This window comes from Passer montanus, unplaced genomic scaffold (genome assembly GCF_014805655.1).
Source record: "Passer montanus isolate IOZ18808 unplaced genomic scaffold, ASM1480565v1 scaffold135, whole genome shotgun sequence".
Classification (NCBI taxonomy): Eukaryota; Metazoa; Chordata; class Aves; order Passeriformes; family Passeridae; genus Passer; species Passer montanus.
In genome coordinates this window covers 1,041,730-1,067,073 of record NW_024360386.1, presented here as the reverse complement: position 1 = coordinate 1,067,073, position 25,344 = coordinate 1,041,730, and the positions used below count along the sequence as shown (strand labels likewise).

Here is a 25,344-nt window from a genome sequence, read left to right as displayed (position 1 = left end):
AGGTAGCTCATAAGAGCCTTGCAGGTTGCCTAGAAACGACATTTGCTGAAGTGTTTAACCACATCTAAAAATAATTGTCCAGACAAACCACAGACCAATGGGAGAATTGATGGGAAAAAAGCTGCCTCGTGCTGAGTAGGGGATGGAACTCTTTGATCAGCCACACTCCTGTCACAAAATGAGAGAAAATCATCCCCAGCAAAGGCAATACGGGGATTTATAGCACAGTGTGAGGTGTCTGCAGCAGCAGAGGCCTTGTACAACCTGCAGGACATGGTGTCAGTTTTAGGCTGTGCCTGGGAAGTCATCCAGAGGAAATCATTGCTGAAAGCTGGATGCGGTGCACAGGAATGATCTGTAGGATAAACCCGCCTTTGTATTTACAGAGCAGCAAAGATTCCCCATCTGTGCAGTTCCCAAACCTGTCAATAACGCCAGGCAAGTGCAGAATATTGGAAAGCAAAGCCCAGCTCCTGCTGGATGAAGAACAAGATGTGCTGTTTGCTTGTCCTGGGGGAAACCCTATGGAAAATGAAGCCCCAACATGCTGCAGGAATAGAAGTTTTGGTTGTATTCCTGTGGAGCAGCTTTGCCAGGCACTGACCCTTGGTACAGCAGATGGAAGTACAGCCACAGGTCTTGGGAGTGCGGACAAAATACTTGGAAAGATCTCTGACCTGACATAAAATACCTGCAGAGCCTCAGTCAGCAGCCTGTCAACTGTCTGGCATCTCACTCAAAGCACAGAAGAGCCTCCAAGGGAAGTAGCTGGGGGATAATTATAAATCCCTTGGGATCTAGGCAGTGTGGGGACTGTCACAATGGTGCTGAGAGCAGCAAACCACTTCAGACCTGTGTGAAAATCTTGAGAAGCCCGTGTGCTTCCCAGGGCTCACAGAGATCACCTCCCCTTCCTTCCTCCCTCTGCTACTTCTCAAGAGTTTCTCCTCAAAGGAAACAGTGACGGCAAACACCTTCAACTCCCACCATTAACTAAATTTCCATCTCTGCTGCAAGGTAGAGGAATAAAAGGCTAGCATGGAGAATTCCACTTAGCAAAAGTCAAAGACAAAAAGCCCCAGGGGCAGTTTCCAAAAGTGACAGTGATGCTCCCTCCTACCTCCACCCACAAAGCAGGGCCTGATTGTGTCACTTTATGGCATTCTGTTGGAACCCTGGCTGCTGAAAGTTTCAGAATTTCTGTGCTGTCAGGCTCTGACTCCCAAGAGAACTCTGCATTGACCTGAGGCTGTGGAGAAGCTTCCAAAATGGAATGACAGAGCTGGGATTGTGGGTGTGGTGTTTGAATAGAAGTGTGTGATATCACAGGGTGGGAAACTCAGAGTTTAAGGGTTTAGAATATAGTAATATACATAAAGCTAATGTGGAGGTTTTAGAGTGGTGGCTGATCCTTCTCCACCTTCTTCTCTATGGGTTTGGGTGGTATTTTGTAACTGGATAAAAAAGTCCATGTTGCAGGCACGAGTGGTTGGTTATTGGGTTAAAAGTAAAAATAATTTAGGTGTCATTTTTTAATTGGACAGTTTATCCTTAAAAGGCCTTGTAGAGATAGATATGGGGCCATTTAGTAGCTTGTTGGAGTACTGTAGAACTCACAGCTTGTGAGACTGTAACAGAGATAAGAATTAATAAACATCTGAGTCCGAACACAAAATGCCGTCTCTGCGCATTTAATCCCGAGCTTGACCCAGGCAGAAAAAGAAGATAAAGAATCGACATCATTCCATAGCTGAAACTCACCTTTCCACCCAGTTCTTGTAGCTGGGGATGTCCTTGGCGTAGAGGAGCTTGTTGGAGGGGGAGTCTTTGCCCAGGCGGTGCTCTGAGGTGGAGCAGGAGTCCATGAAGGTCTGGGCCACCACGGACAGGCAGGCGTCTGTGATGCTGTTTTTGTGAATGTCGAAGACAAACTGTGGGTTCTTGATCATGTTGACCCAGAAGCGCAAGGGGAGGCTGCAGGAGGGGTGGCAGAGGGGACACAGTCAGGGCACAGCTCACAGGAGACATCACAGCAGCAAATGGTGGGTGGGGATCAAAGATCGCGCTGTGGGTATGAGGATTCTGGCATAAACTTTGCTATGCAATTAATTCCTCCCCTACAAAGTCTAGGGACGGTAGAGACATCACCTTTTGTCCCTGTAATCCTTACAAGGCAGATTTTTTTCAGTCTTAATACAATCTTGTTGAAGGTGACCATAAATTAATGGGAGTAAAATTTTGGTGAAGACAAACACTCTGAATCTCTCTGTGTTAAGATGCAATGGAAAGTTGACCCCTGTTGGTTGCTCCATCAGATGAAGACAGGCATTGAGCCCACAAAAAATATTATGGTATGGGCTATAAAGAACTGGAACAGGCTGCCCAGAGAAATTGTGGCTGCTCCTGGATCCCTGGAAGTATCCAAGAACAGCCTGGACGGGGCTTGGAGATAGTGGGAGGTGTCCCTGCCATGGCAGGGGGTGGCACTAGATGAGTTTAAGTTCCCTTCCAACCCAAATTATTTTGAGATTATATACATTTGAAGGACTTTAGCCCTCACAGAAATCCCCATGGGAAGAGAGGTAGGTAGAGCTTGAGTTCAAGTTCCCTTCCAACCCAAATTATTCTGAGATTCTACACATTTGTCATTGAGGTACTTGGCTTTTAGGCCTCACAGCAATCCTCATGGGAAGAGAGGTAGGTAGAGCGCCCAAGTGGAGACTGGGAATGCTCATGCCACACCCTGTAGGACACCATGTCCTGTCACTCTCCAGTGCTTCAGCCCAAGCCTGCACATGATCCCAGTACCCTGAGCAGGAAGCAGTTGCTACATGACAGGGAAAGCCCCATTGCCCCAAGGAAAAAAAAAAAAAAGGAACTGGGAAACAAGTATCACAGCCTTTGATATGAAAATATATCTGCCCTAACCAAGGAAATGCTATTCCAGTTGCAATCCAAAGCTTTTTTCCCCCCCTTTTTCTCCAAAGAGCAGCTCATTTCTATGAGATGCCCTGAGGTACATGTGTGAGATACCTCCAGCCTTTGCCTGGAGCCTTTTGTCAGGGCAGATACACTGCAGTGATCAGGGCCCAGGAGCTGGGATGTGTCACTGAGCACAGAACCCAGCCCCTGTCTCTCTCTCAGGCAGATTGCTAAGTCTACCTTCACTCTCTGCATCTTTCAGCTCAGCAAATTCTCCTGATATTCAGGAAAAACCCCCCAGTTCCTCCCATTTGCTGATTGCGTTCACAACACTGTAAAAAACTCATCTCCAAGCCTGACAGATTTTGGGGAACAACCTTCCTGACAGAGGGTTGACACCGTGTTTTCCTAAACCTCTGTGTATTCTCCTGAGCAGCAAAATCACAGAGCAAATGCAAAGGAAATCCCCACCCAGGGAATCTGGTCAGCCAAGTTCAGGAGAAGAGGGAGATGCTGGAAAACACAGAATTATAGAGTGCTTTGGGTGAGAAGAGACCTTAAAGATTATCCAGGTGTAGGGACACCTTCCACTATCCCAGGTTGCTCCAAGGCCCATCCAACCTGGATTTGAACAATCCAGGGATGGGGCAGCCACAGCTTTTCTGAACAGCCTGTCCCAGGGATTGGGGAAGAATAATGGCAATGAGAACCATGGAGTTGTGGGAATTTAGGCTGGGATTGGAGAGTCATCACTGGGGGGATGAGGTGGATGGGTGAACCTTGCAGAAGTCCTTGTGCAGGTGTCTGGATGGCACACACAGCCACGGTGAGGAGCAGAGCCTGTGTTTGTGTGTCTGGCTGTGGGGAGGCATAGGGGACCATGTCCCTGGCTGGGAATAATGGAGCCCTGTGATGTGACTTTGAGTTAATTTGATCTGATTGAACAGATTTCTTCACACTGCCCCTTTTCCCACAAACACACACACTCTGCCTTCCCCCCTCCCCCCTTAAATAAACCTCCTGCTCATTTAGGCTGAGTGGCTGCAATCAGCCTTAGATTAGTGCCGCAGATAATGTTAATAATATGCTAATGTTTCATTAGTTGAAAGCCTCTTTGGTGCATGGGGTTTCTTTTTTTATGTCACCGGCGCTGTGACGATCTGCCAACTGCATGGCTGGGAAAAGGAAAAAATGCATGAGCTGGGAGCCCCACGGCTCTCCTCTGCTGCTCCTTTTACAGTCCCCATGTTTGCACAGGAGAAGGGGAGGGAGCCATTCCCCAGGGAGCTCTTTCCAACGGGGAGACTCAGCAGAAAGGAAATTTTTCTCCACCAATCCTGCTTTTCCCACTGTCCTATTGCAGGGATGAGGAGCTGGAGCAGGGGGCTGATATCACACTTTGCCACTGATGTCACCCTTTGTTACTCATTCCAAAGAAGACTCACATCCAGCTCCAGACCCTTTAAATACTTTGTACTATTGGAGATGCTCTCCTGGCCTCCAGCTGCCACCCAGGAGGGTACAAGTCTCCCGTGGGGGCTCCACATCCTCTGAGGATGTCTTGGATATCTTACAATTCTCAGCTGGCATGAGATACCTCTGTGTAGGCAAACAAATAATAGAGCTGGGAATTAAAACACCCAGTGCAGATGAAGCCAGTGGTGTTGAATCCTTTCCCATGCCTCCCTGGATATTCCTATGTGAGCCTGGGCATTCTGGCATATTCTGCATATTCTGCATATTCTGCATATTCTGCATATTCCTATGCAGAGCCTGGGCACTGCAGCAATTAAAACTTCATTTTTCCTCATCAAATCCCTCACAAATCCTGCCATTTCCATGCAATACAAGGCAAACTGGGACCTGTTTAGCCAAAGTGCTATTCCTTTAGATTTTGGGATCTTCTGACTTGTCCATTGGCTTGGCAAGACTGAGACCTGTTTAGCCAAAGTGCTATTCCTTTAGATTTTAGGAATCTTCTGGATCTTCTGACTTGTCCATTGGCTTGGCCAGACTGAACCTCATCCTTTGAGCCCCACACCAGGCTCCTCATCTCCCCCAGCAGCCAGATGCCAAACACGCTTCCCTGTGCTCTCCTTCCAGCCCAGTATCCGTGCTGGGCTGTCCTGGGCTGTCCCACCCACTCACCAGTTGCTCTTCCAGGTGTGCCGCACGTGGGGGTCGTGGATGTTGTGCTTGTCTGCCTGCTCGTCCAGGAAATCAAACATGTACTTGATGGCCAGGGGGAGGGCACTGCCACGGTGGGCAGTGCTGAAGATGGTCTCAAAGAGGTCGTCCACGAATTTCTGGAGGGTGCCCTGGTGGGAGAAGGAAGGAAGGATGGAAAGTGGGCAGAGAACATTGAATTTTGGTACCCCACTGAAAACAGGGCATGTCTGTGGATAAACCAAGGTGTGATTGAAAAGTGGGAGCCATCTAATATCAGTTAAATGTAATATCAGACACAACCTGGGGATTTCAATACAGGTGTCTGTAAGCAGGAGTGTTTATCATCACAAGAACCTTTACACCTCATTTCCACACAGATTCCTCTCTCTGCATCCCATCCTCACTGCTTTAGTGCATCCATGAGACAAAATCCAGCCATTTTCCAGGCTGGCTTTCACCCAGAGCCATCTTTTAAACTGGGTAGAGAAGTCTGTAGAAGGCTGCAAAGCACAGCAGAAGGTCACGGAGACAAAAAAGACAAGAGAACCTAGAGAGGTGGGTGGTTAATGTGTGACCAGTGTCCTAAAAAACACAAACTTCATTCCCAGGAGCCCTCCTCATCTTTTATTCCCCACTGGAAGGAGAATCCCAGATTGAGGGCTTGGAGAGTCACCCTTGTGAGGACAGTTGACTTTTAGCAGGAAGGAGGGGAGCTGGAATATCTGACGGTGACCAGGCTTGGAGAAGGGGACAGCTGAGGAGTTCTAGGCTGGGTTTGGGGTGGAACCAGGCAGGGCACATTTTCTCTATCACCAGAGCTTCACAGGCATTTATGTGTGGACAAACAGCTGCTAAAATAACAAAAAATCAATTGAATCTCCAACAAACATTCCCTGAGATGAAAAATTTCCTCTGCTGCAAGATAAAACTCTGCCCTTTCTCCAAGGACCTAGAGAAGAAATGTCTTCTTTCTAGAAACAAAGCCCCAGGTTCCACCAGAGTGGCTCAAGTTTACCTAGAGCCAACAAACACTTAATTAGAAAGCTGGTGTCTCTGGCTGATTCACCACTTGATTTATTCTTGGGGAAACAATCAGAGGCACCTTTTGTTTGTGTGAACTCCTGCAGGGTGAACAAAGCCCTGCAGCACATCTGACTCAGAAAGGGCTCAGGAGGGGAAATCCTCTTGGTCTGACATGGGAGAGCTGCCCTCAGGTTCAGTTCCTGCAGGGAATTAGTTCTCTACATGCTCACCCTCACAAACGCCACAAAAAACTCTGAGGCCTGTAGGGAAGAGGCTCTTGGGTATCAGAGGTCAGGGATTTACCAGAATAAAAATCATTGTCAGTTTAACAAAGTATTCCTGGGGATTGTATTACAGCAACTGCTCTCTCTCTCTCTTTCCCTCCCTCAAACAGTCACAATGAGAAAAGAAAATTGCTCAGCCCAAGACAGGAAACAATAAAACCCCAACCTTCGTACTCTTTCTGTTGCTGTGCAGGTTTTGCAGCTGCTTTCCTGACATCTCCACCAAAAAAAAAAAAAACCACAAAAACACCACACACCCACAACAACAAAACAACAACAACAACAAAAAAAAAAAAAAAAAAACCCAAAAAAAAACCCCACCACACACTCACAACAACAACAACAACAACAACAACAACAAAAACAACCAAAAAACCCAACCCAAGTGTTGAGTTTGTGACCCAGAACAGAAAGCAAAAGCCGTTCAGTGGTGGGGCTGCATCCCCAGACAACATAAATCAGCACCAGTCCAATGCTTACTGGTCTACACCAGCTGGGGCCTGAGCCCTGGGGAGCAACACTTTCATTTTCCAACATGTTTCACATGCTGTGTGATCCATAAAAGCCTCCTGATGCCAGGGAATGGGGCATGGACCAGGGGCTAAAGACAAAGCTGCCTTTCCTCCAAATCCCTCTGCAGCTCAAACAGCCTGAGTGAGGCTGCAGGGAGAGCCAGACATCAGAGGCAAAATGAGCTGAGGAATAAATGAGCAGGTAAATCTGGAAAGTAGGACTTAAACTACTGATGGAAATGTGTCTGATGGGCAAGCTCAGGCAGCATTTTCATGAACACATGAATTGTGTTTGTGCCTATTAATACCCTAAAAAAAAAAAGAAAAAGTTACAGATGTATTTGGAGACTCAGGTCAGGATGTCCCTGCTCTGCCCCCACTTGATTTAATCTGTGTTTTCTCTCTGTGCATGCTGAGTTTTCATGTCTCACTGTAAGGTCAATGTAACCCTCTCCAAGTCATCAGCACCAGAGTCTTTATTGGCCCAGGGAAAATGTGGAGGATGATTTGTATCACAAAACTCAGGATTTTGTGGTATAGGAGCCATTTCAGACTGTGAGGCCTGAGACATCTTTGGAGCCTGCTCTGAGCACCTGCCCTGGGTATTCACTTGCTCAATTTTGGTACAAATTACAAACCAGTATAATCAACAACTCCAGCACCTCCTGCTGTGCTTTTCCCACCAATCTCATGGCCCTGGATTGTTACTCCTCATTGCTTTTCCAGTGTCTCTTTTTTGACTCTGCTTTCAAAGCTCAAGCTCCTTGTCCACACAGTCAGAACTTTCCCCTTGCCCTATTTCCCTTCTGTTTTCTCTTTTCACCCAACTTTGGCATCCTTTGAGTGGCCTCTCACTTCTTGCCGGCAGGAAATTCCACCACACTCCCAAACCCCCCAGTCCCCCGCCCTCACCACATACCTTGGTGGCCAGCAACCTGGTCAGGTAGATCTCAGAAACCATCTTGCTGCCTCGGTCTCCCTCTTTTTGGTCTCCGTGCTCGTGGTTCTTGACCAGGTGCCACATCTTGACGCCGCTCTCCAGGTCGGGGGTGATCATGGGCGCGCGCGAGCGGAGGCTGTCGGGGCTGCCCGTGTAGCGGATCATGTTTTCTGCAGAGACACAGAAACAGGGGTCCCCACGTGTCTCAGCAGCTCTTGGGATGGGGGTTTTCAGGAATTCTGCTGGTGACGTGCCACCAAATGTGTTTTTCAAAGCGTTGTCTGCATGGTTGGCTCAGCAAAGGTGAGCGATGCCACCGAGCCAGGTGTGATGTCAATGTCTACACTGCTAAATTAAATAAGGTTCAAACACTGATTTCCACCTGACCATAACCTTTACCTTGTATCATGGTCCCTGGAAAGTGACACTGTCACTGTCAGACACTTTGGTTCACAGGATACCACCAGTTCCTTTTGGTAAACAATTTCTTATGTGACAAAAATATGGTTTTCCCCTATTTCATCCATGCCATGCCATGCTGCTTAACATAAAAATATTGATGTCTCTAATGTGATCCCCTATTTAGCTCCTCATCCCCAGATTTAGAAGGCGCTGCCTCCCCTCGCTCCCTTGGCAAAGCAAACAAACAATTCCTGCCCAGTCATCCTCCCTGCTCCAAAATCTTATTTTAACAGAAATCAGCCAGAATCCCAGGTGGGCATCCACAAATTTCCTCTCCAAGAACACTTTGAGCCTCCAAATTTTACCTCTCTTTGCCCCTGAGTGATGACACAAGGCATTCCCCTCTCCCTGACCTTCCAGCAATGTTGCCTTTTCCAACCATAATTATCAGAAGTGTTGCACCTTTCTGTAGCAAGATCTGAATCAGCCTCATTAATGCATTACCAATCTCTACATATTAATTATCAGATGGAATATCCTTTTTCTCTCTGGATGCTGTTTTCTTAATTGCAATTAACAATCACTTTTTGACCCACCACATCTTCTCCTCCCCCTGCCTCCTTCCCTGTTCCCTCCTCCTGAAAAATCAAATGGCAAAAGAATTAAAGAAATCCAACAGAAATTAACCCCCCTTAAGTCTTCCTTTCCAAAGGTCACTGTGTCTTTCAGTAATTGCAACAACATGGCAAAGAGGATGAATATTAATAAGGATCATGGATCATTTATGTCCTTGGAGAAAGTGGAAGGGGGCACCTCTGGACATTGAGTAACTGCACTTTCCCTTAAGATAAAGGGAGTGAGGAGGATTTGAGATGCTTCCATAAATTAAAAATATGAATAAAGTGATATGACAGCAGCATTCAGGTTGGAGGGGAGTTTGCAGCACCCTGGCTGTACATCAGGGATGTTTTGCTTTGCTGTCCAGCATCACCTTAGTGAGACACGGGCTGGATGCAATTCTAGAGCAGGGGAGGAAGGTGTGGAAGGGTGGGTGACACTCAGGAGGTCCCTGTTTGGCCCTGAAGGGGAGTTGCCACCTGGTGTCCCTTCCACAGCTGTGTCACTCTCAGCTGCCTCATGGGGACAGTGGGAACAACAGTCCACTGCTTTGAGATCTGCTGATAAACTCCTCAAACTCCAAGAGTGACATTTGGTGATCTAAGAGGGAGGCAGTTAATTATACAGACTCCTCCCTTCATTAATGAGGGAGGAGAACCTCCCAAGAGCAACCCAACCACTGGGATCAACACTCTGAACGAGATGCCAGAGTTTTTACATGGCTAAATCCTCCCCCCCACCTCATTTCACCAGCTAATCATCTGCCCATCATTCTCCCTGCTGGTGCTCAGAGTCTGGTGACCACTGTGATGTTTGGGATCTCTTCCCAGCGCTCTCCCAGTCCATCCCAGCACACAAACCCTTACCATACTTGCTGGCTGACGTCCGGGACACCGTGGAGTTGTTGACTGCGTTGTAGGCAGTGACTTGCTTGGAGACCAAAGCCACCACAGATCCATCTGGGACCTGTATTGAAAAAAGGACTGGGTCAATAAACCTCTGGAAAGGGGCTGAGGACCATGCCCAGGGCAGTATGAGCTGCAAATCAGTGTCTCTGTAGGCAGGGCACAGTTTGCCCTTAAAGCTTTGATTTCTTTCTTCGTTGAGTTGGTCTAGTAATAAAAAGGGACAAAATCTGCTGTTACACAGCCAGAATCTGGACTTGGACAAAGGGACAACTGGTGACAAACAGATTCTGCTCCCTCCAGGCCCTGATTCAAAGCCCAGTGACGACAATGTGAGTCACTGAGTCATTTAGGTTGGAAAAGGCCTTTAAGATCATGGAGTTCAACCATTAACTCAGCCCCACTGTGTTCACCACTAAGTCATGTCCCCAAGGGCCACATCCAGAGGCCTTTTAAACACTTCCAGGGGTGGTTTTTGCATTAACCTCAGTAAATCTGACAATAGATTCATCCCAGGGAAGCTCTTGGGCAGAGAAGGAGCATGAGAATAATAAAATTATCTCAGCTACTTCAAACAGGCTTGGCTGACCCATTAGGATGTAAAACCAATGTGAAATGTTCCATTCCTTCCTCCTGGATTGCAAGTGATATCTGGGTGCCTGGGTCAAAAATTCCTGTCTACAATTTTCCACTATGATCCTGTCAACCTCTCACCTTTCCCTGTGACAAAGGCACTGCTGGCCTGAAGGGACAGCCACAATTTCTTTCTCTTTGTGGTGTCAGAGGATGGAAAAGCAGCAGGTTTGAGTGGCTGATGTCCAGGATGTCGTGGGACAACATTTTGAGGGACCACAGGACTTTTTTAAAGGAGCCAGACTTTCTGTTTCTACAACAAGGCAAATCATGTGGGTCCCATATCAGAAATGTTAACAAGCCCATGGCTCAAAAGAGCCATATCAGGAACATCTGTGATAAATAAGACATCATAAAGAGGAGATGGGTAAAAAAAATCCCTTCTAACGACATCTAACTCTTGTCTGTGTAATAATAATAATAATAATTAGCACTTGCATGGAGTTTTTCATCTTCAAAGCACTGCAGAGGCTAATTAAATAGCCCCTCAGCTATCACGAAAGGCAATTATTGGCTCTTTGTAGTTTTAGCCCCACACCACAGATGGGGAAACTGAGGCAAAGGCAATCTCAGTGTCTGTCCCGGCATGATCTGTGTCAGCCTCCAGGACAGACAGGAAAATGATGTTTCCTGAGGAGCTAACCCAGCTCATCATACAGCTGGGAGCTCATTGCCTGCAGCAAAGAAAACACAGAAAAAGCACAGAGAGGGAAGAAAATTATGCCTGGTTTGTTGATGAAATAAAGCAGGAAACGTCCTTGCTCTGTCTGGGGGAAAAAAAAAATCAAAATCAGCCAGCAATGCTTCAGTCAATCTGAAGTAAAAGTTTTGTTTCCTTTTCAAATTATTGCTTGCTGCCTCCTCAGCTCAGCTCTTAAGTGACAAGAGAAAATAATCTCGTTATGAAACAGAGGTTGCTGAGGTGTGATGGAGGAAATGACAAAATCGTCAGCATCGGATTAAATTTAATGAGGTCTTTTCTGTTGGTGTTTTTTTTCAAGGGAGAAGACTTTGACCAAGACTTCACTTTTTTTCATTAAATCTACCACTTGTGTAAGACATTTTCAGACATCTCTGACCCTCTCTTATGGATTTCCAGGTCTTGCAGGGAGGAAGGGAAGCAGAGCAGGTCACTTGGACCAGGTTAAGGATCAAAAACAAAAGCTCCTTTAATAACAACTCCACTGCTCCATGGTCTCCAGCCATGCTGTTTTCCACCTCCCTTTTCCAGTCACCAAGCCTCCCTCTTTCCAGTCTTCCCTCTTCTATCCTTCCGAACTCTGCTTGCATTAACAGGCCATGGATACATTGGGAAAAGGGGCATGGAAGGCCCTGGATTTGTTTGTCTACATGAGAAATGTTAGCTTGTGTTGTCCTCATCTCCTCTTCACCACCTCCACTCACCAGGGGTGTCCTTTGAGAGGGAAAAAAGATTTTTTTTCTACCCTTGGCTTCCTCTCTAGTGCTGTTCAGGATAACTGGGACAAGGACAGGAGGGATGTGCTCAGCATGGGAGTTCTGCCCAGTCACTGCCCACTCAACCTCTCTTTACCTCTGCATCTTAACATAATAAAAATCACAGAATTATTAAGGTTGGAAAAGACCTTTAAAATCATCGAACCCAACTGTTCACCCAGCTCTGCCAAAGCCACCACTAACCCACGTCCCCAGGTGTCACATCCACAAGTTTTTGAACGCTCCCAGGAGTGCTGACTCCACCACTTCCCTGGGCAAGACGATAATATTTTGCTTTTTGTTTTGCCAGAAAGAAGACCTCACTCCTACCCACCCTCTCCCACAGATACCTGGTAGTGTGCCAGTGTGTTGAGTCTCTTCCAGTCGTTCTCTATCTTGGTGGTGATGTCCTCATCCTGAAGGATCATCCTCGCCCCGCTCGCCTGCCGCCACTCTGCAAGGAGAAATAAACAAACAAACAAATAAATGAGACAGGTGTCACCTTTTTTCCAGCCTGGAAGTGAAACTCGAGACAATTTTAGCAATATTTAGTAAAATAAGAACGGATCTTTATTTGAAGGGCTTCAGGGGTAGTTGTGGAAAGATGTCCACAAAAGTCCACCCCTCCCAGGGGTGAGTATGATTTTATAGGTTTTAGGAAATTAGCATAATCGATAAAAAGCACCAGTTAGGAGGACAAATGGTGATGCAATTCCCCCCAGGCCAAACCCCTTCTCTGGAGCCCCCCTTGGCACTGGCTGTGCTTTGTCCACAAGAATGTAACTCAAAAAGTTGTTCTCAACCTTGGTTCCCAGGAAGAACCAAGATAGCCCTGGGGCCCTGCACCTCCTGGGGAGAAGACTTTAACCAAAACTTAGCTTTTTTTAAATTACATTTCATTTTTTAAATTTTTTTTTCATTTCATTACTATTTGTGTCAGACATTTTCAGACATAGGCTACAGAGCTACCAATATATGTGTGAATTTGCAGAAGTTACAGAATTCACAGAATTTGTAGAATTCCCAGAATGACTGGGTTGGGAGAGACCTTCCAGCCCATGGAGTCCAGCCCAGCCCAACAGCTCAGGCAGAGCCTGGCCCCCAGTGCCACATCCAGGTTGGTTAAACACCCCCAGGGATGGTGCCTGCACCCCCTCCCCGGGCAGCCATCCCAGAGCTTTATCCCCCTTGCTGGAAAAGCTTTTTCCTGATCCCCAGCCTGAATTTCCCTTGGCACAGCTCGGGGCTGTGCTGTGGCTGTGTCAGTGCTGCTGGAGGCAGAGCCCAGCCCAGCTGAGCACAGGCACCTTTCAGGAGTTGTGCAGAGTGATAAGTGAATAATACAGGGAACATAGAAAAAAAAAAGGCAAAAACCAAATGGCCTCACAGGGACAGAGCCCTGGCACTCCTTGTGCCTAGAATCCACGTGGACAGACCTGTGTGGGCACATCACTCATCACCTCTACACCCTGATTATTCACAGTGCTTAACTCTTAATTTACTCAGCTCTGCTCAGACTCCAACACGGCTGCTCCCAAAACCAGCCTGCCCTTGCCCGTGTTTGTCATCCCTATGGGGCAGGAGCAAATGCCACTTGTTCCAGGGACAGAAATCCTGGTGCTCTCTCCTTTGGCAGCACAGAGCCTTCAGCAGTGCCTGAGATCCGTGTCCCTGCCAGGACCCAGCCCAGAGAGGGCTGCCCTGGGCACAGCAGAGTCTGGCTGGGTACAGAACCTGTGCTGGGCTCAGCTCATGCCCATTGGTGCTCCCAAAATTGTTCTTGCATCTCAAATCCACTGATGAGCAGCAGGAAGCCTTTCGGTACAGGCATAGTGATGTCCACACATTTTTGCTTTTTATACATTTTTCATATGTTTGTAGCTCTGTCGACTACTATTCCATAGTTACCTAGATCCTATGATTTTCCCTGCCCTTCCTCTTAGATTTTAAAATAATAAGCTAAGCTTCTAACACATTCCTGAAATATTATTTAGTCTTATTTTCAAGGAGAGGACCTACAAGAAGAATATTTTGTTTTCCAGTCGAAATCTGAGAAGACACAACAAGAAATGGGGCAAAGAAGCCCTGGATCAACTCCAATGGGGCAGAATCCAGGGGAAAAATTACCTATTCAACTGCTCTTTTAATTGGCCAATGTTTGTGAGATATGATAATTTATTAAACTTATAAAACTTGTAGAAAGGCAATTCTGGGTGTACCCATGATCACTGGGATTCCTGAAAGCTTCCAGATAAAGGTCTGCTTTTTATTTTAGTATTTTAACACCATTGCGAGAGTTTTTATCTTTTGATATTAGGCAACAGTGGCAGAAGCACAACTGGGGGAAAAAGCCAGGGACAGATCCATCTTCTGCTCCATGGAGGATGTAAATTTTACAAGTCAGAAGAGCTCCTGCTTCTGCCACTTCTCCAACCTCTATTATGGATTGGAATGGTCTGGAATGATGAATTCCTGCAGCACTGGAGCAGCCCCTCACTTCCCAGGGTGCCCCTTTTTTTTCTCAAATCTTGAAGAATACTCCATAAAATGACAGAATTATTAAAGCTAGAAAAGACTTATAAGATTTTGGAGTCTTGAGGAGGATTGCTACAGCTTTCCCCACAGAGGACTGATGGACTTGCCTAAAGCAAGGAAAACATAAACATGACCAAAAGGAGAGGAATTCTTCATCAACCTGGACCATTCAAAGCTCTCCTCTTGGTTGTCACATTTCAGTCACAGCAACCCAACCAAATACAGCTTAGCCAGAGCCACAGCAAAAAATCCATTCATTTGCAGGAGTTAATTAAAATGAACTCTTGGATATGGAGACATCACCTGCCACCCTTGCTTGTTTTTCCCAATATAAAAATGCAAGCACTGTTGCAAATTTCCTTTGGTTTCAGCACTTTTCTTATCACATAATTAAAATGCAATAGGAAAGCTGCACTTGCCTTTATTATTCATTTAAATTAGCAGGAAGAGGTCAGCAACTGTGTTTATTGCTGGGTGTTGCTTTGGCTGGAGACACTCAGGGTGAGCAGAGGTTGTGTTGGCTGAGCACTGATCCTGAACTGCCCTTCATCTACTCCAGCTCCTCAGATCCTCACCTGCTCTGGTGGTTTTGCCTGGGAGGCATTTATGGAAGGGATGTAAAGCTCCTAGCTACTACAAAATTGTACACACTCTCGTGAAAAACAAATGCCAAAGATGAAAGGAACTCAGGAACTCTCAGGAGCTTTCACAGATACCACCTATAAGTAAGCACAAGACCAAAGAATAAACCTGACCATAAACAATATTTCTCAGATTATCCATAACTGTGAGACTACCATCAAACAAACCAAACAAATAAAACCCCTGTAGTATAGCAGACAAATATTCCAAATATAAGTATAGAAAAGCCTAACAAGTTAACTACATCACGCTACCCCAAACACAGCAAGGTAAACACTGTGGACTCACAAGAATAAAAACCACCACTAAATAATTAGAGACCTGCCCTACACCTCACGCTATGGCCTGTAACACCATCCTAGGTCTTAAAAAACAAGTCCTTTAAAAACTAAAAAATTGAATCAAACAACAAAACTAATTTCAAAAACAACCTTATTAGCACTTAAACTAAAGAACATAACATTGAGTGTACTTTATTCCCTACCAAATAAAAGTAAAAAAATGCAATAAACCATTAAAAACCACTACACCTACATCACCCCTGTGGAGTCTGAGGATGATGCTCTCTGCTCATTCCCACCTGGGCCAGATCCCTGCCATACAACTGGTCCCAGACACTGCTTAGAAGAGCAAAAAATGCTGAAGTTTGGGCTGGGATGGGAAATGGCACTCTTAGAAAGTGCCCCACTCAAGGCCAAGCCAATTCTGCTGTCACAGAGTGTTTCTTGTGTGCTTTCCTCACGGGGTCATGGGGACAGTGTCACTTTGACCTCCCTCCTTCATGGCTCTTCATGTCCCTGTGGTCCTTTTCTGCCCTGGCTCACCTTTGGAGAGACACACACTTGTGTTTTGGGAGGGATGCACAGGTGTTTGAGCACAGCTTTCCCCACCCTGGGCTTTATTTCTATTCCATGGCTGGGCAAGGTGCTCAGAGCAGATTTCCCTCTGCTCCAGGGACATCCTGAGATGTTTCCCCCAGCCTTTTGTGCAGAGACTCAGAGGATTCCTGCACCCTTTCCTTGGCCTTGGGGCTGTGTGAGGAAGAGTCAGGGCCAGCCTGACTGCACCAGACAAGGAGGAAAACCTTCAGGGCAGGCTTGGAGTCTCCAGTCTCAGTTTTGCAGCCTACCGAAACACAAATCACTTCACCTCTGATACTTCACTGAGCACCTGAGCAATGACCTGAGCAAGGAAAGGACCCTGAGGTGTCCCCAACTCTTCCTGGCCTCACTGCTCCCCTTCTCCACGAGCTCAGGGGGTCACAAACAGACCTGCAAGGAAATGGGAAGGGGGAAGGTGACCCTGCCATCCATCTTCACAGCATTAAGTGAACCCTGCCAGCTCTGTCCTGCTGGCAGCACCCTGTCCCCTCTCTGCTCGGATCCGAGCACTCCTCTGAGCCAGCACAAAGGACAGACACACTCCAATCCAATTTGTTACACTTCCACCTTCCAGAGAGAGGGAGGAGAGGGGGAGGGAGGTAAAAATCCCATTAACTTTATCAAGCCTTCCAATCAGGAGCAGTGGTAAATGCAAACTCAGGAGACAGCTGCTGTGAAGCCTTTATATTTCATTCAGCAGATAGTGTATCTTTTTATTGCACGCAGGAATTACTTCTTTGCTTCTTTTTTTTTTTCTCTCTTTTTATTTTTTTTTTATTTTTTTTTTTTTTTAAGGAGCAACCTTTCTGTTCAGCTTGACTGGGAAAAAGGAAATTCCAGGGGCCCTTTGACAATGAGGTGAATCAGCAGCAATGGCTAGGGGGTGACTCTGTGGGGAGAGGGAAGATGGGGAGATGTCACCCTGCACCTCAAATCCTACAGAAAATGTTACACCTCCCTCGTGCCTTCCCTCTGATCCAGGTCTAGGAAGAGAGAAGAAACTCAGCTCTGTTTCTGGGGTGGAGAAAAGATGGGAACAAAAGTTTATCTCAGAGCGTGGAGCTGAAAAACAACAGAGAAATATTTCACCCTGAGTGGAGTGAAGCATAGAATCACAGATGGTTTGGGTTGGAAGAGACCTTAAAGATCAGCCAGTGCCACCCCTGCCATGTGCAGGGACAGCTTCCACCATCCCAGGCTGCTCCAAGCCCTGTCCAGCCTGGCCTTGGGCACTTCCAGGGATCCAGGGGCAGCCACAGCTGCTTTGGGCACTCTGTGCCAGGGCCTCATCATCCTCAGAGTAAAGAATTTCTTTCTTAAAATCTAATCTAAAACTCCCCTTCTTTTAGTATTAAACCATTTTCCTTTGTCCTGTCACTCCAGGCCCTTGCCCAAAGTGCCTCTCCATCTCTCTTGGAGCCCCTTTAGGCACTGGAAGTTGCTCTAAAGTCTCTCTGGAGTCTCCTCTTCTCCAGGCTGGGCACCCCCAAGCTCTCCCAGCCTGTCTTCAGAAGAGATAAATGCAAACTTTCTGTCTTACCCTATACATACTAAATTCAGACCCAGTTTAAGTGTTTCCAGTTTAAATGAGCCCCACATCCCAGCACTGCAGGGGTGGTGAGGCAGTGAAATCTCACTTGACATGGACTAAAAAGAACCTGGGACAGCATCACTGAGAGCAAGCCAAGCCATCAGCTCCCTCCCTCCACCTCTGACCTCAGCACCACCTTCCAAAAAGCATCCAGAACCCAGGGAAGAGCAAACACCTCAGCACAAAGCCACATTCCTGTTTTGTGACCCTCACACCTTGATGTTTTCCCAAAGACGGGGTGTTTCATGTGTGGGAGAGATCTTTTAAAAATGATAATAACAAAAATCACCACCGTGGAAAGAAGTCTCTATTCAGGGGGCTGCAATTTGGGGGTTTGGACTAAAACCTAACCTCAGGGTGTCCAAAATAAAGGCTTTCAGCTGACAACCCCCTCCAGGAGTTGCCTGGGCAACTGCCAAACGTTGTGACATTTGCCACACGCACAAGTCCCTCTGCCTGCAGCTACCCTGCATTTAACAGCTCAAAACAACTCATTAGCTTGTTTGCTTTCTGCCATGTGAGCAATCTGGCCTGAGCGTGGACAGCAAGCCCAGAAAATGGTGATGGGAGCAGGAAATGATGCTGCTGTTTGAAAGCCACGGGTTTCAAGGCCAGATTGCAGCCATCTGCTCTGCCCTGCTCTGCTCCAGCCCCTCTGCAGCCCCGAGCTCAGGGCAGGCTGATCCTGAGAGCTCTCTGATGGTTCCTGAGGGTCAGCAGGGCTTTCTGCACTCCCCTTGCTGCCTCCAGCACATCTGAAGGACGCCAGGTGCCAAGGAGCATCATTTCCTGGTGGGAAAGCTGGGATGGAGCTGTGGCTGGGTGTGTGGACCCTCTTGCTCCTGTTTCACCCATCTCCTCCCACCTTGTTATCTGCTTTGCTGCAATCTTCTACTGGATAAGGGCTTTTTATTTATATTTTAATTGTTTTTCCCCTCCCAGCTGCCTCATCAGTGCTCCTGGCCAGAGCTGCCCATTAGCCAGTCTGTTGTCACTGTGGGCAAACCTGAGGGGGTGCACATGTTCATGCCAACTTTCTGGAACTTTCTGCTCCTCAGCACCACCCAGGAGGTCATGGAATCACAGACTGGGCTGGGTGGGAAGGGATCTGAATGTTCCAACCCCTTTCTGTGGGCAGCTTCCACCAGACCAGGTTGCTTCAAGCCCTGTCCAGTCTGGAAGAGATCAATATTTCTGAAACCAGCAGCAATTCTGGATGCAGAATTGTCAGGCTCCAGCTGAAACCCTGCACACACACACTTCTGGTTCCCAGAACTACAGTGCAATCCACTTAATCCCTGTATTTACAATGTGCAGGTAAAATTCCTGCATCTCATTATGGACACATCCTTCATCTTCACAGCAGAACAAACAATTCCCCAGACACACCCAGTCTGAGATCTGCAGGAATTGGTCTCTGTGGCCACCATGGAGCACCAGATGGGTCAGGAGATGTGGCTGTGAACCCCATTCCTGCCTTCCCTCAGGCTCCCCCCACCTCTCAGCAGCTCCAGAGCCACCGTGGGTCTTTTCTGGATGATCTACGTGATCTGCTCTTTACTGCTGCTGGTTTTGGCAGCTTCTTTCGTTATTCTAACTGCCTTTGATGGGCAATTTCTGTCAGGAACTCCTCCCTCCCCTACAAATACACACACTCAGACACTTAACTTCAATCCCTGACCTCTCATTGCTGCCTTCATTATTGCTGTGAATCGTTTCTTGGCCTCCGTCCATTCCTTCTCCTTTTGGTTCCTCTACAGCTCAGCTGGTTTTATAGACTCCATCATTTTCCAGCCCAGTCTCTTTCACTGAAGGTCACTGAGAGCAAATTCTGGCAGATTCAGCCACAATGAAGTCCCCAGCCCTTCATCGGACACCTCATCAATGGCCCGAGCAGATTTTTCTGCAATTTTTCATATCCTCCCTATTTTTCTACATTTTCTCATACTCTCCAGGTGTGGTGCCACACCTGCCTGTAGACTCCAAATTCAGACACCCACTCCTCCCAGCATCCTCACTCCAGGTATCCTTTTTCCAGGGGTCTTTGGCAAGAGAACAAGAACAGTCCCACCCATGCTTCTTCCAGACTTTTGTCCAAGATGAATTCCATGGGCAGAAAAACACAGTGCTGGTCTTTTTAAAGCCAAAGATTTCCTAAGCCAGGAGCATGAACATCCCCAAAATGTGCCCTTTCACTGTGATTTCTCTGCCTTGCAGGGGTGTGGAGAGGGCTCCCTGCCCCAGCAGAGTGTCTGGATGGAGTTTGTCCATCTCCCAGCTCCCCTCTCCCCGCCTGGCCAGCAGCAATCTCCTACCCAGGTCCATGTCAGCAGCTTTGGGCCGGTGGGAGCAGGGCACGTTCTTGAAGATGGCATCGAGGATCTTCTCCTTGACCTGGGTGATGGTGTCGCAGTTGAGGATCTTCACCGGGATCTCGGGGCTGTTCACATTGTCAGGGTTCACGCAGCTCAGCACCTGGGAGAGAGGCACCACACCTTTCACAGGGCACTGAAACCCCCTGCCTGCCCCCCTTTGTAGAGTCTAGGGTGCAAAAAAATGGGTACCAAGGGTATTGCCTCCCTCACACGGGCACAGAGGTGTGGTTTCACCTGGGGGTGTCTTCATTGCATTAAATCATGGAGTCACAGAAGGGTTTGGGTTGGAAGGGCCTGAAAGATTATCTAATTCCACCCCCCTGCCACGGGCAGGGATACCTTCCACTGTTCCAGGTTGCTCCCAGTCCCATCCAACATGGCCTTGGACACTTCCAGGGATGGGGCAGCCACAGCTTCCCTGGGCACCTCTAACCCTAACCCTCACCACCTTCACAGGGAAGAATTTCTTTCTTAACAACAGAAAACCCATGAATACCAGCTAAGTGCTTTGAGTAAAAAATGTTCATTGAGATGTCAAGGTGACCTAATTCAGGAGTGGCCTCCTTGCATTGCCACCTCGTTTTGATGATCCCCAGTGAAAAGCTTTATGTTTGTCTATCTGCACAGCCATGGAGCTGAGCAGACCCTCCTCAAAAGAATGTTATTAATCTGAAATCCAGGGCTTCTTAAGAAACGAAACACAAACCAGCATCAACAACATTTGCTTTCACATACGGAAGAAGAAAATCAACCCAACAGGAGAGGCCTCTCTTTTCTCAGAAGGAAAATTTAATTTTCTCCGCTCTGCCCAAGAGTAAATGCAAAGCATGTGGTGAGGGGGGGATACCTTAAACACAGAGTATTTAACAGCAATTTCCCTGCTAAGACTTGCCTGTGTCTCTGTTGACCATTCTGCTCATTTCTGCACAAGTGTGAAGTCTATAAAGTTTTATAAACTTAGTACACCTTTGAAAGGGGTCCAGGCTGTACATGGTCATTAAATGTTCCTGTGGTACTTTACAAGCGCAGATATGTTGGTTTTGGTGCCTCAGACAAATTTTAACTTGACTTAAATTCCCTTCTGTAGCATGCAAGAGGTGCTGGACTGTCCATCACTTTCCATCCTCACCTCCTAAAATGTAGTGAGAACTCAAAAATGGGGTGAAATCCTATCAGCCTAATTACACACTGCCTCACCAGGCTCCCTTTGGTGATGTTCAGCCAAGAGGGACTTGTGAAGATACTGCTTACAAAGAGCTCTGTGATCTTGCTGGATGAAAGGGGAGATGTAAATAGGAGATATTGATTAGATCATAATGCTATTATTTGTATGTTACTTCCAGAAGTATTGAAAAAGCATCAATTCAGATTATAATAACAGCACAGATTTACACTCCTGGGGCATCTTTCATCTCAAAGGATCACAGAATTGTACATAAAACTGCTGAAATGAATCCGGTGTTGAAGGACATTAGCTGGTTTTGTCCTCTGCAGCTCTCCTGGGTTATGCCCATTCCCAGCCCACTGGAACCTCTTCCTCTGCAAACTTCTTGGGTGCATCCAGAAAATCCCACCTGATTGCTGAGAGCCTGCACTGGTGTTTAATTTGTGGTTGGACTTAATGGTCTTAAAGATGTTTTCCAACCTAAATTATTCTGTCACAGGGGAATGGAGCAGTGATGGCAGCCTGGGACAGCCTCTTTGGGGACACACCTGGCTCTGGGGACCAAGTTACTCTCCAGGTTTCTCTCTCAGTGGTCTGAGCTCAGCTGAAATGAGCTGGTGTCAGTCAGGGCAAGCTCTGTGGTGTGATAATCTCTGATACAAACAGCTGGATTTTGGGTCAGTTCCCCCCAGAAGGCACTTGGTGTTCTTTGAAATGATCTGAGCTGCCCTGCCAGGCCAGCATCTGGTGCAGAAGACCCCAAAATCTCCTGCAGGTGCTGACCAGTGTCCCCACACTAGTGGAGACACCCAGCTGGAAGGTGACAGTGGTTACTTGATCTGGGTTATCCTGGAATTTCACAGGGATACAGCAGCTTTAGAAAGTGTCAGGAAAACTCTGCCTGAGTGAACCACACTCAATCACACCCTGGTGACAGTAATCCTTGCTTCCCTGTTTTCCAGCTCAGCTGGAAGAAGGAGCAGGGATGGCAATTCTTCAAAGGGCTGTTCTTGTGCTCCAAGCACAGCTGGGGCAGTTGGTGACCCCTGAAAACCCCTAAACATCTCTGGATTCCTTACAACGACTGTCAAGTCTCCCCCTCCAGCATCTTAGGGAATTCAAACTCTAGTTAAGGAAGCCAACCCATTTCCCAGAGCACACTGGCTTTGGCATATATTCCCCAGGCTTTACATCATCTTTCCAGTGGAGTTTTCCATCTGTTCTCATGTAGAGCATGAAACTTTTCTCCATACTCAAACCAGAAACAAATCACACTGTTCCAGCAGTGCTGCTCAGCAATCTTTGTTGCCAGCTGGTGGGGAAGAGACCCCATGGTGGGTTATGTTCCTGCAGGAACTCTGAGGGAAGTTTTGTGATGTGGATCTCCCAAACGCAATGTTGCTGCTCCATCACCCACCAGCTTCATTTGGGCTTCAGGGTCACTCAGGATGTGACTGTTTGGGCACTGAGAGGACAGCAGCACTGTTCTGTCACTCAGAACCCTGTGTCCCATCAGGATGTGGGGTCAGCATGGATGGGAATGGGAGTGGGAGCACGTGGAGAAGTTATCTCTGAGCCCTGCTCTCCCACTGACTCTGTGTGGCCTTGGGACATCTCCTTTCTCTGGATTTGTGTTTATTGACCTTTCACTCCATCCTTGGGTGGTTTTTTTTTTATCTTCCAGCTCTTCCAGCCATGAGCTGTCTCTGAATGTCTGTATACATGCAAAGCTTGGCTCAGCTAAGCCCTGATTTCCACTACACATTAGTGGCATTTATAAAATAAGGGCACAATTTGTGGTTATTCCCATGGTGACCCTGGTTCTGAGTTTGTGTGGTTTTTCCTGAGACCAGGACATCTCTGCAGTTCCTGTCCCAGGGACAGAAATCCTTCTCTCACCTTGTATTAGTCTGGAATGTTCCATGGGGTTTTCATACAGTGAGGTTTGGTGGAGAAAAAGGAGAAAGGCCCCAAGAAAGCCAAGTATAGGAAAGCATTCTGAGAATTATAGAATTGTAGAATGGTTTGGGTTGGAAGGGCCTGAAAGATGATCTAATTCCACACCCCTGCCATGGGCAGGGACAGCTTCCACTATCCCAGGATGCTCCAAGCCCTGTCCATCCTGGCCTTGGACACTCCCAGGGATCCAGGGGCAGCCACAGCTTCTCTGGGCACCCTGTGCCAGGGCCTCCCCACCCTCACAGGGAAGATTTTTTTTCTAATTTCCAATCTAAACCTACTCTCTTTCAGTTTGAAGTCATTCCCTCTTGTCTTGTCACTCCAGGCCTCTGTAAATAGCCTCTCTCCAATTTTTCTGTTGGAATTCCCATATTGCAACCACTGAATCAGTTCTGGCTTTATTTCATTACTCTATATTTTTAATAAAAGATGTCAGGCAGCTCAAGGAAGGTAGAAGAAGGACAAAATAAAAAAGAAATAAAGAGAAACAGAAACGAAGAACAATCCTATTCATATTCTGCTCCTTCCTAATCTCCTTCACCAGAGCTGATCTCTGTAAATCTGCTGAGATTCCTATCAGGGTATATTTGTCTGCTCTTGAGATGTAAGAGGGAGAGCTGATTATCATCAAACAGCACAAAGCCAGCAGAGGAGAGCTTTGTTCAGCCTGATGTATAATTACTACCCTTTGCTGGCTGCTTTAGATCAAGCCTAAAAGGATCGGGGGGATTTCCTTCGGTGAAAGTGATCACTCTGTGGCTGCATTTTTTTCTCTTTTCTGCTCATTTTCTCCATGTGTGATCAGTCTTCTGAAATTTTAGACAGTCACACATAACAGCAGAGAAGCAGCACTCTACCAACTTAGTAGGAAAGTCACGTTTTTAATATGGAGAATAAAACTGTGGCCTTATTTAAGAATTAAGTCCACCCCCACACCAGACTTGGATTCAATCAAAGCTCAGCTCTAGACTGGAGTTGAAGAACATGAAAGGACATCTCTAGCATCAGCCTGCCTGGGCTAAAGTTTAAGACAGGTTAAGGTCTAAGACTTGGAACTAAATGATCTTTAGGATCCCCTCCCAAACCACCCCATGATTTTGTGATTGGACACAGCCCTCAGAGGTATCTGGAGCTAAGTGAGGTGAATGTCCCTCATTTTAAAGTGCAATAAAATAATCTGATCAGTTTAGAGCATCTTCTGACTGTCCTAAAACTTGGGATTTGCTGAGAATAATGATGGGAAATAGAAAAATTACAAGGATCACTGAAGGCTTAGAAAGTGTTCTTCATCCAGCAGAGACTTAGAGGCTCAGTGGATTTAAAGCATCCAGGGAAGAATGAAGGCCCACAAACACTCTAAGAAGAGATATCTAATGCTCTTTAATTGATGCTCCTTAATCAAGTGGGAAGAGGATGTAATCTCAGAGCAGAAGCTAAAGCTGCACATATGCAATGTATATGTTGCCCCATGCAGACGATTCCATTTTGGGGGAGATGGCTCAGTGACAGGGATTAGTATTCTTTCCCTTTAAATCTTTAAATCAAGTTCCTTTTTCTTTGACTTGTGCTTTCTCAGGAGGGAGGGCTGCACCAGCTCTAGAGCTGACCTGATAGGTCCCTGCACCGTGCACCTCTGACTGTTCCTTGATGCTGAAATCCTCATTGGAAAAACACATTTTTAAATTTTCACAGTCAGCCTTAGGCAGCATTACCCTACTAAAACACAAGAATAAATCACCCCAGAGGGTCAGCCACTGGTTTCTGCTCTCTAAAGGCCCTTTAGGCAGAAGATTCTGGGGCAGGCCATGGGAAGGTGTGCCCAGAGCACTCACCAGGGTCTTGTAGTCGATCTGCTGCCGGATGAGCTTGTCCTCGCTCAGGGAGTACCGCGCCTCCCCCGTGATGGAGTCAATGGGGCCCTTCTCCATCTGCTGCTTGATGGCACAGAACAGGGAGAAGAGAGGCTCTCCAGCACACTCCTGCAGGGATGAGAGGTAACCACGAGGTGAAACTACAGGTGAGAATTGAGAGTCCAGCCTAGGCATCCCAGGGACTGCCTTGGTTCGCCATCCCACATCGCCCATCATGGATATCAATGGGAACCAGTCCATTCCAACAGCACAGGATCAGAGGTGACCCTCAACTTCCACAGAGTGCAACCAGCCCTTGAGCACACAGTGGGACCCCTGGGGATGGCCCTGTGCAGCACCAGGACCTGGACTCGAAGGTACAAAGCTCTTGGGCACATGGAGGAACCTTTGGGGATGGTCCTGTGTAGCCCCAGGAGTTGGATTTGATGGTACAAAGCTCTTGGGCACATGGAGGGATCCTCA

At 47.1% G+C, this 25,344-nt stretch overlaps 1 protein-coding gene across 1 annotated transcript in view; it reads right to left on the bottom strand.

The window, feature by feature from the left end:
- PLXNA4 (plexin A4) overlaps window positions 1–25,344 on the bottom strand; it is a 458,075-nt gene that overhangs the window by 16,539 nt on the left and 416,192 nt on the right. The window contains exons 24-30 of the mRNA XM_039699488.1: window positions 24,844–24,990; window positions 19,828–19,987; window positions 12,214–12,317; window positions 9,737–9,836; window positions 7,830–8,020; window positions 5,071–5,240; window positions 1,762–1,974 (exon numbers count right to left, since the gene is read on the bottom strand). Of these exons, the coding sequence (XP_039555422.1) occupies window positions 1,762–1,974; window positions 5,071–5,240; window positions 7,830–8,020; window positions 9,737–9,836; window positions 12,214–12,317; window positions 19,828–19,987; window positions 24,844–24,990 (1,085 nt within the window). The remainder of the gene's footprint in view (window positions 1–1,761; window positions 1,975–5,070; window positions 5,241–7,829; window positions 8,021–9,736; window positions 9,837–12,213; window positions 12,318–19,827; window positions 19,988–24,843; window positions 24,991–25,344) is intronic.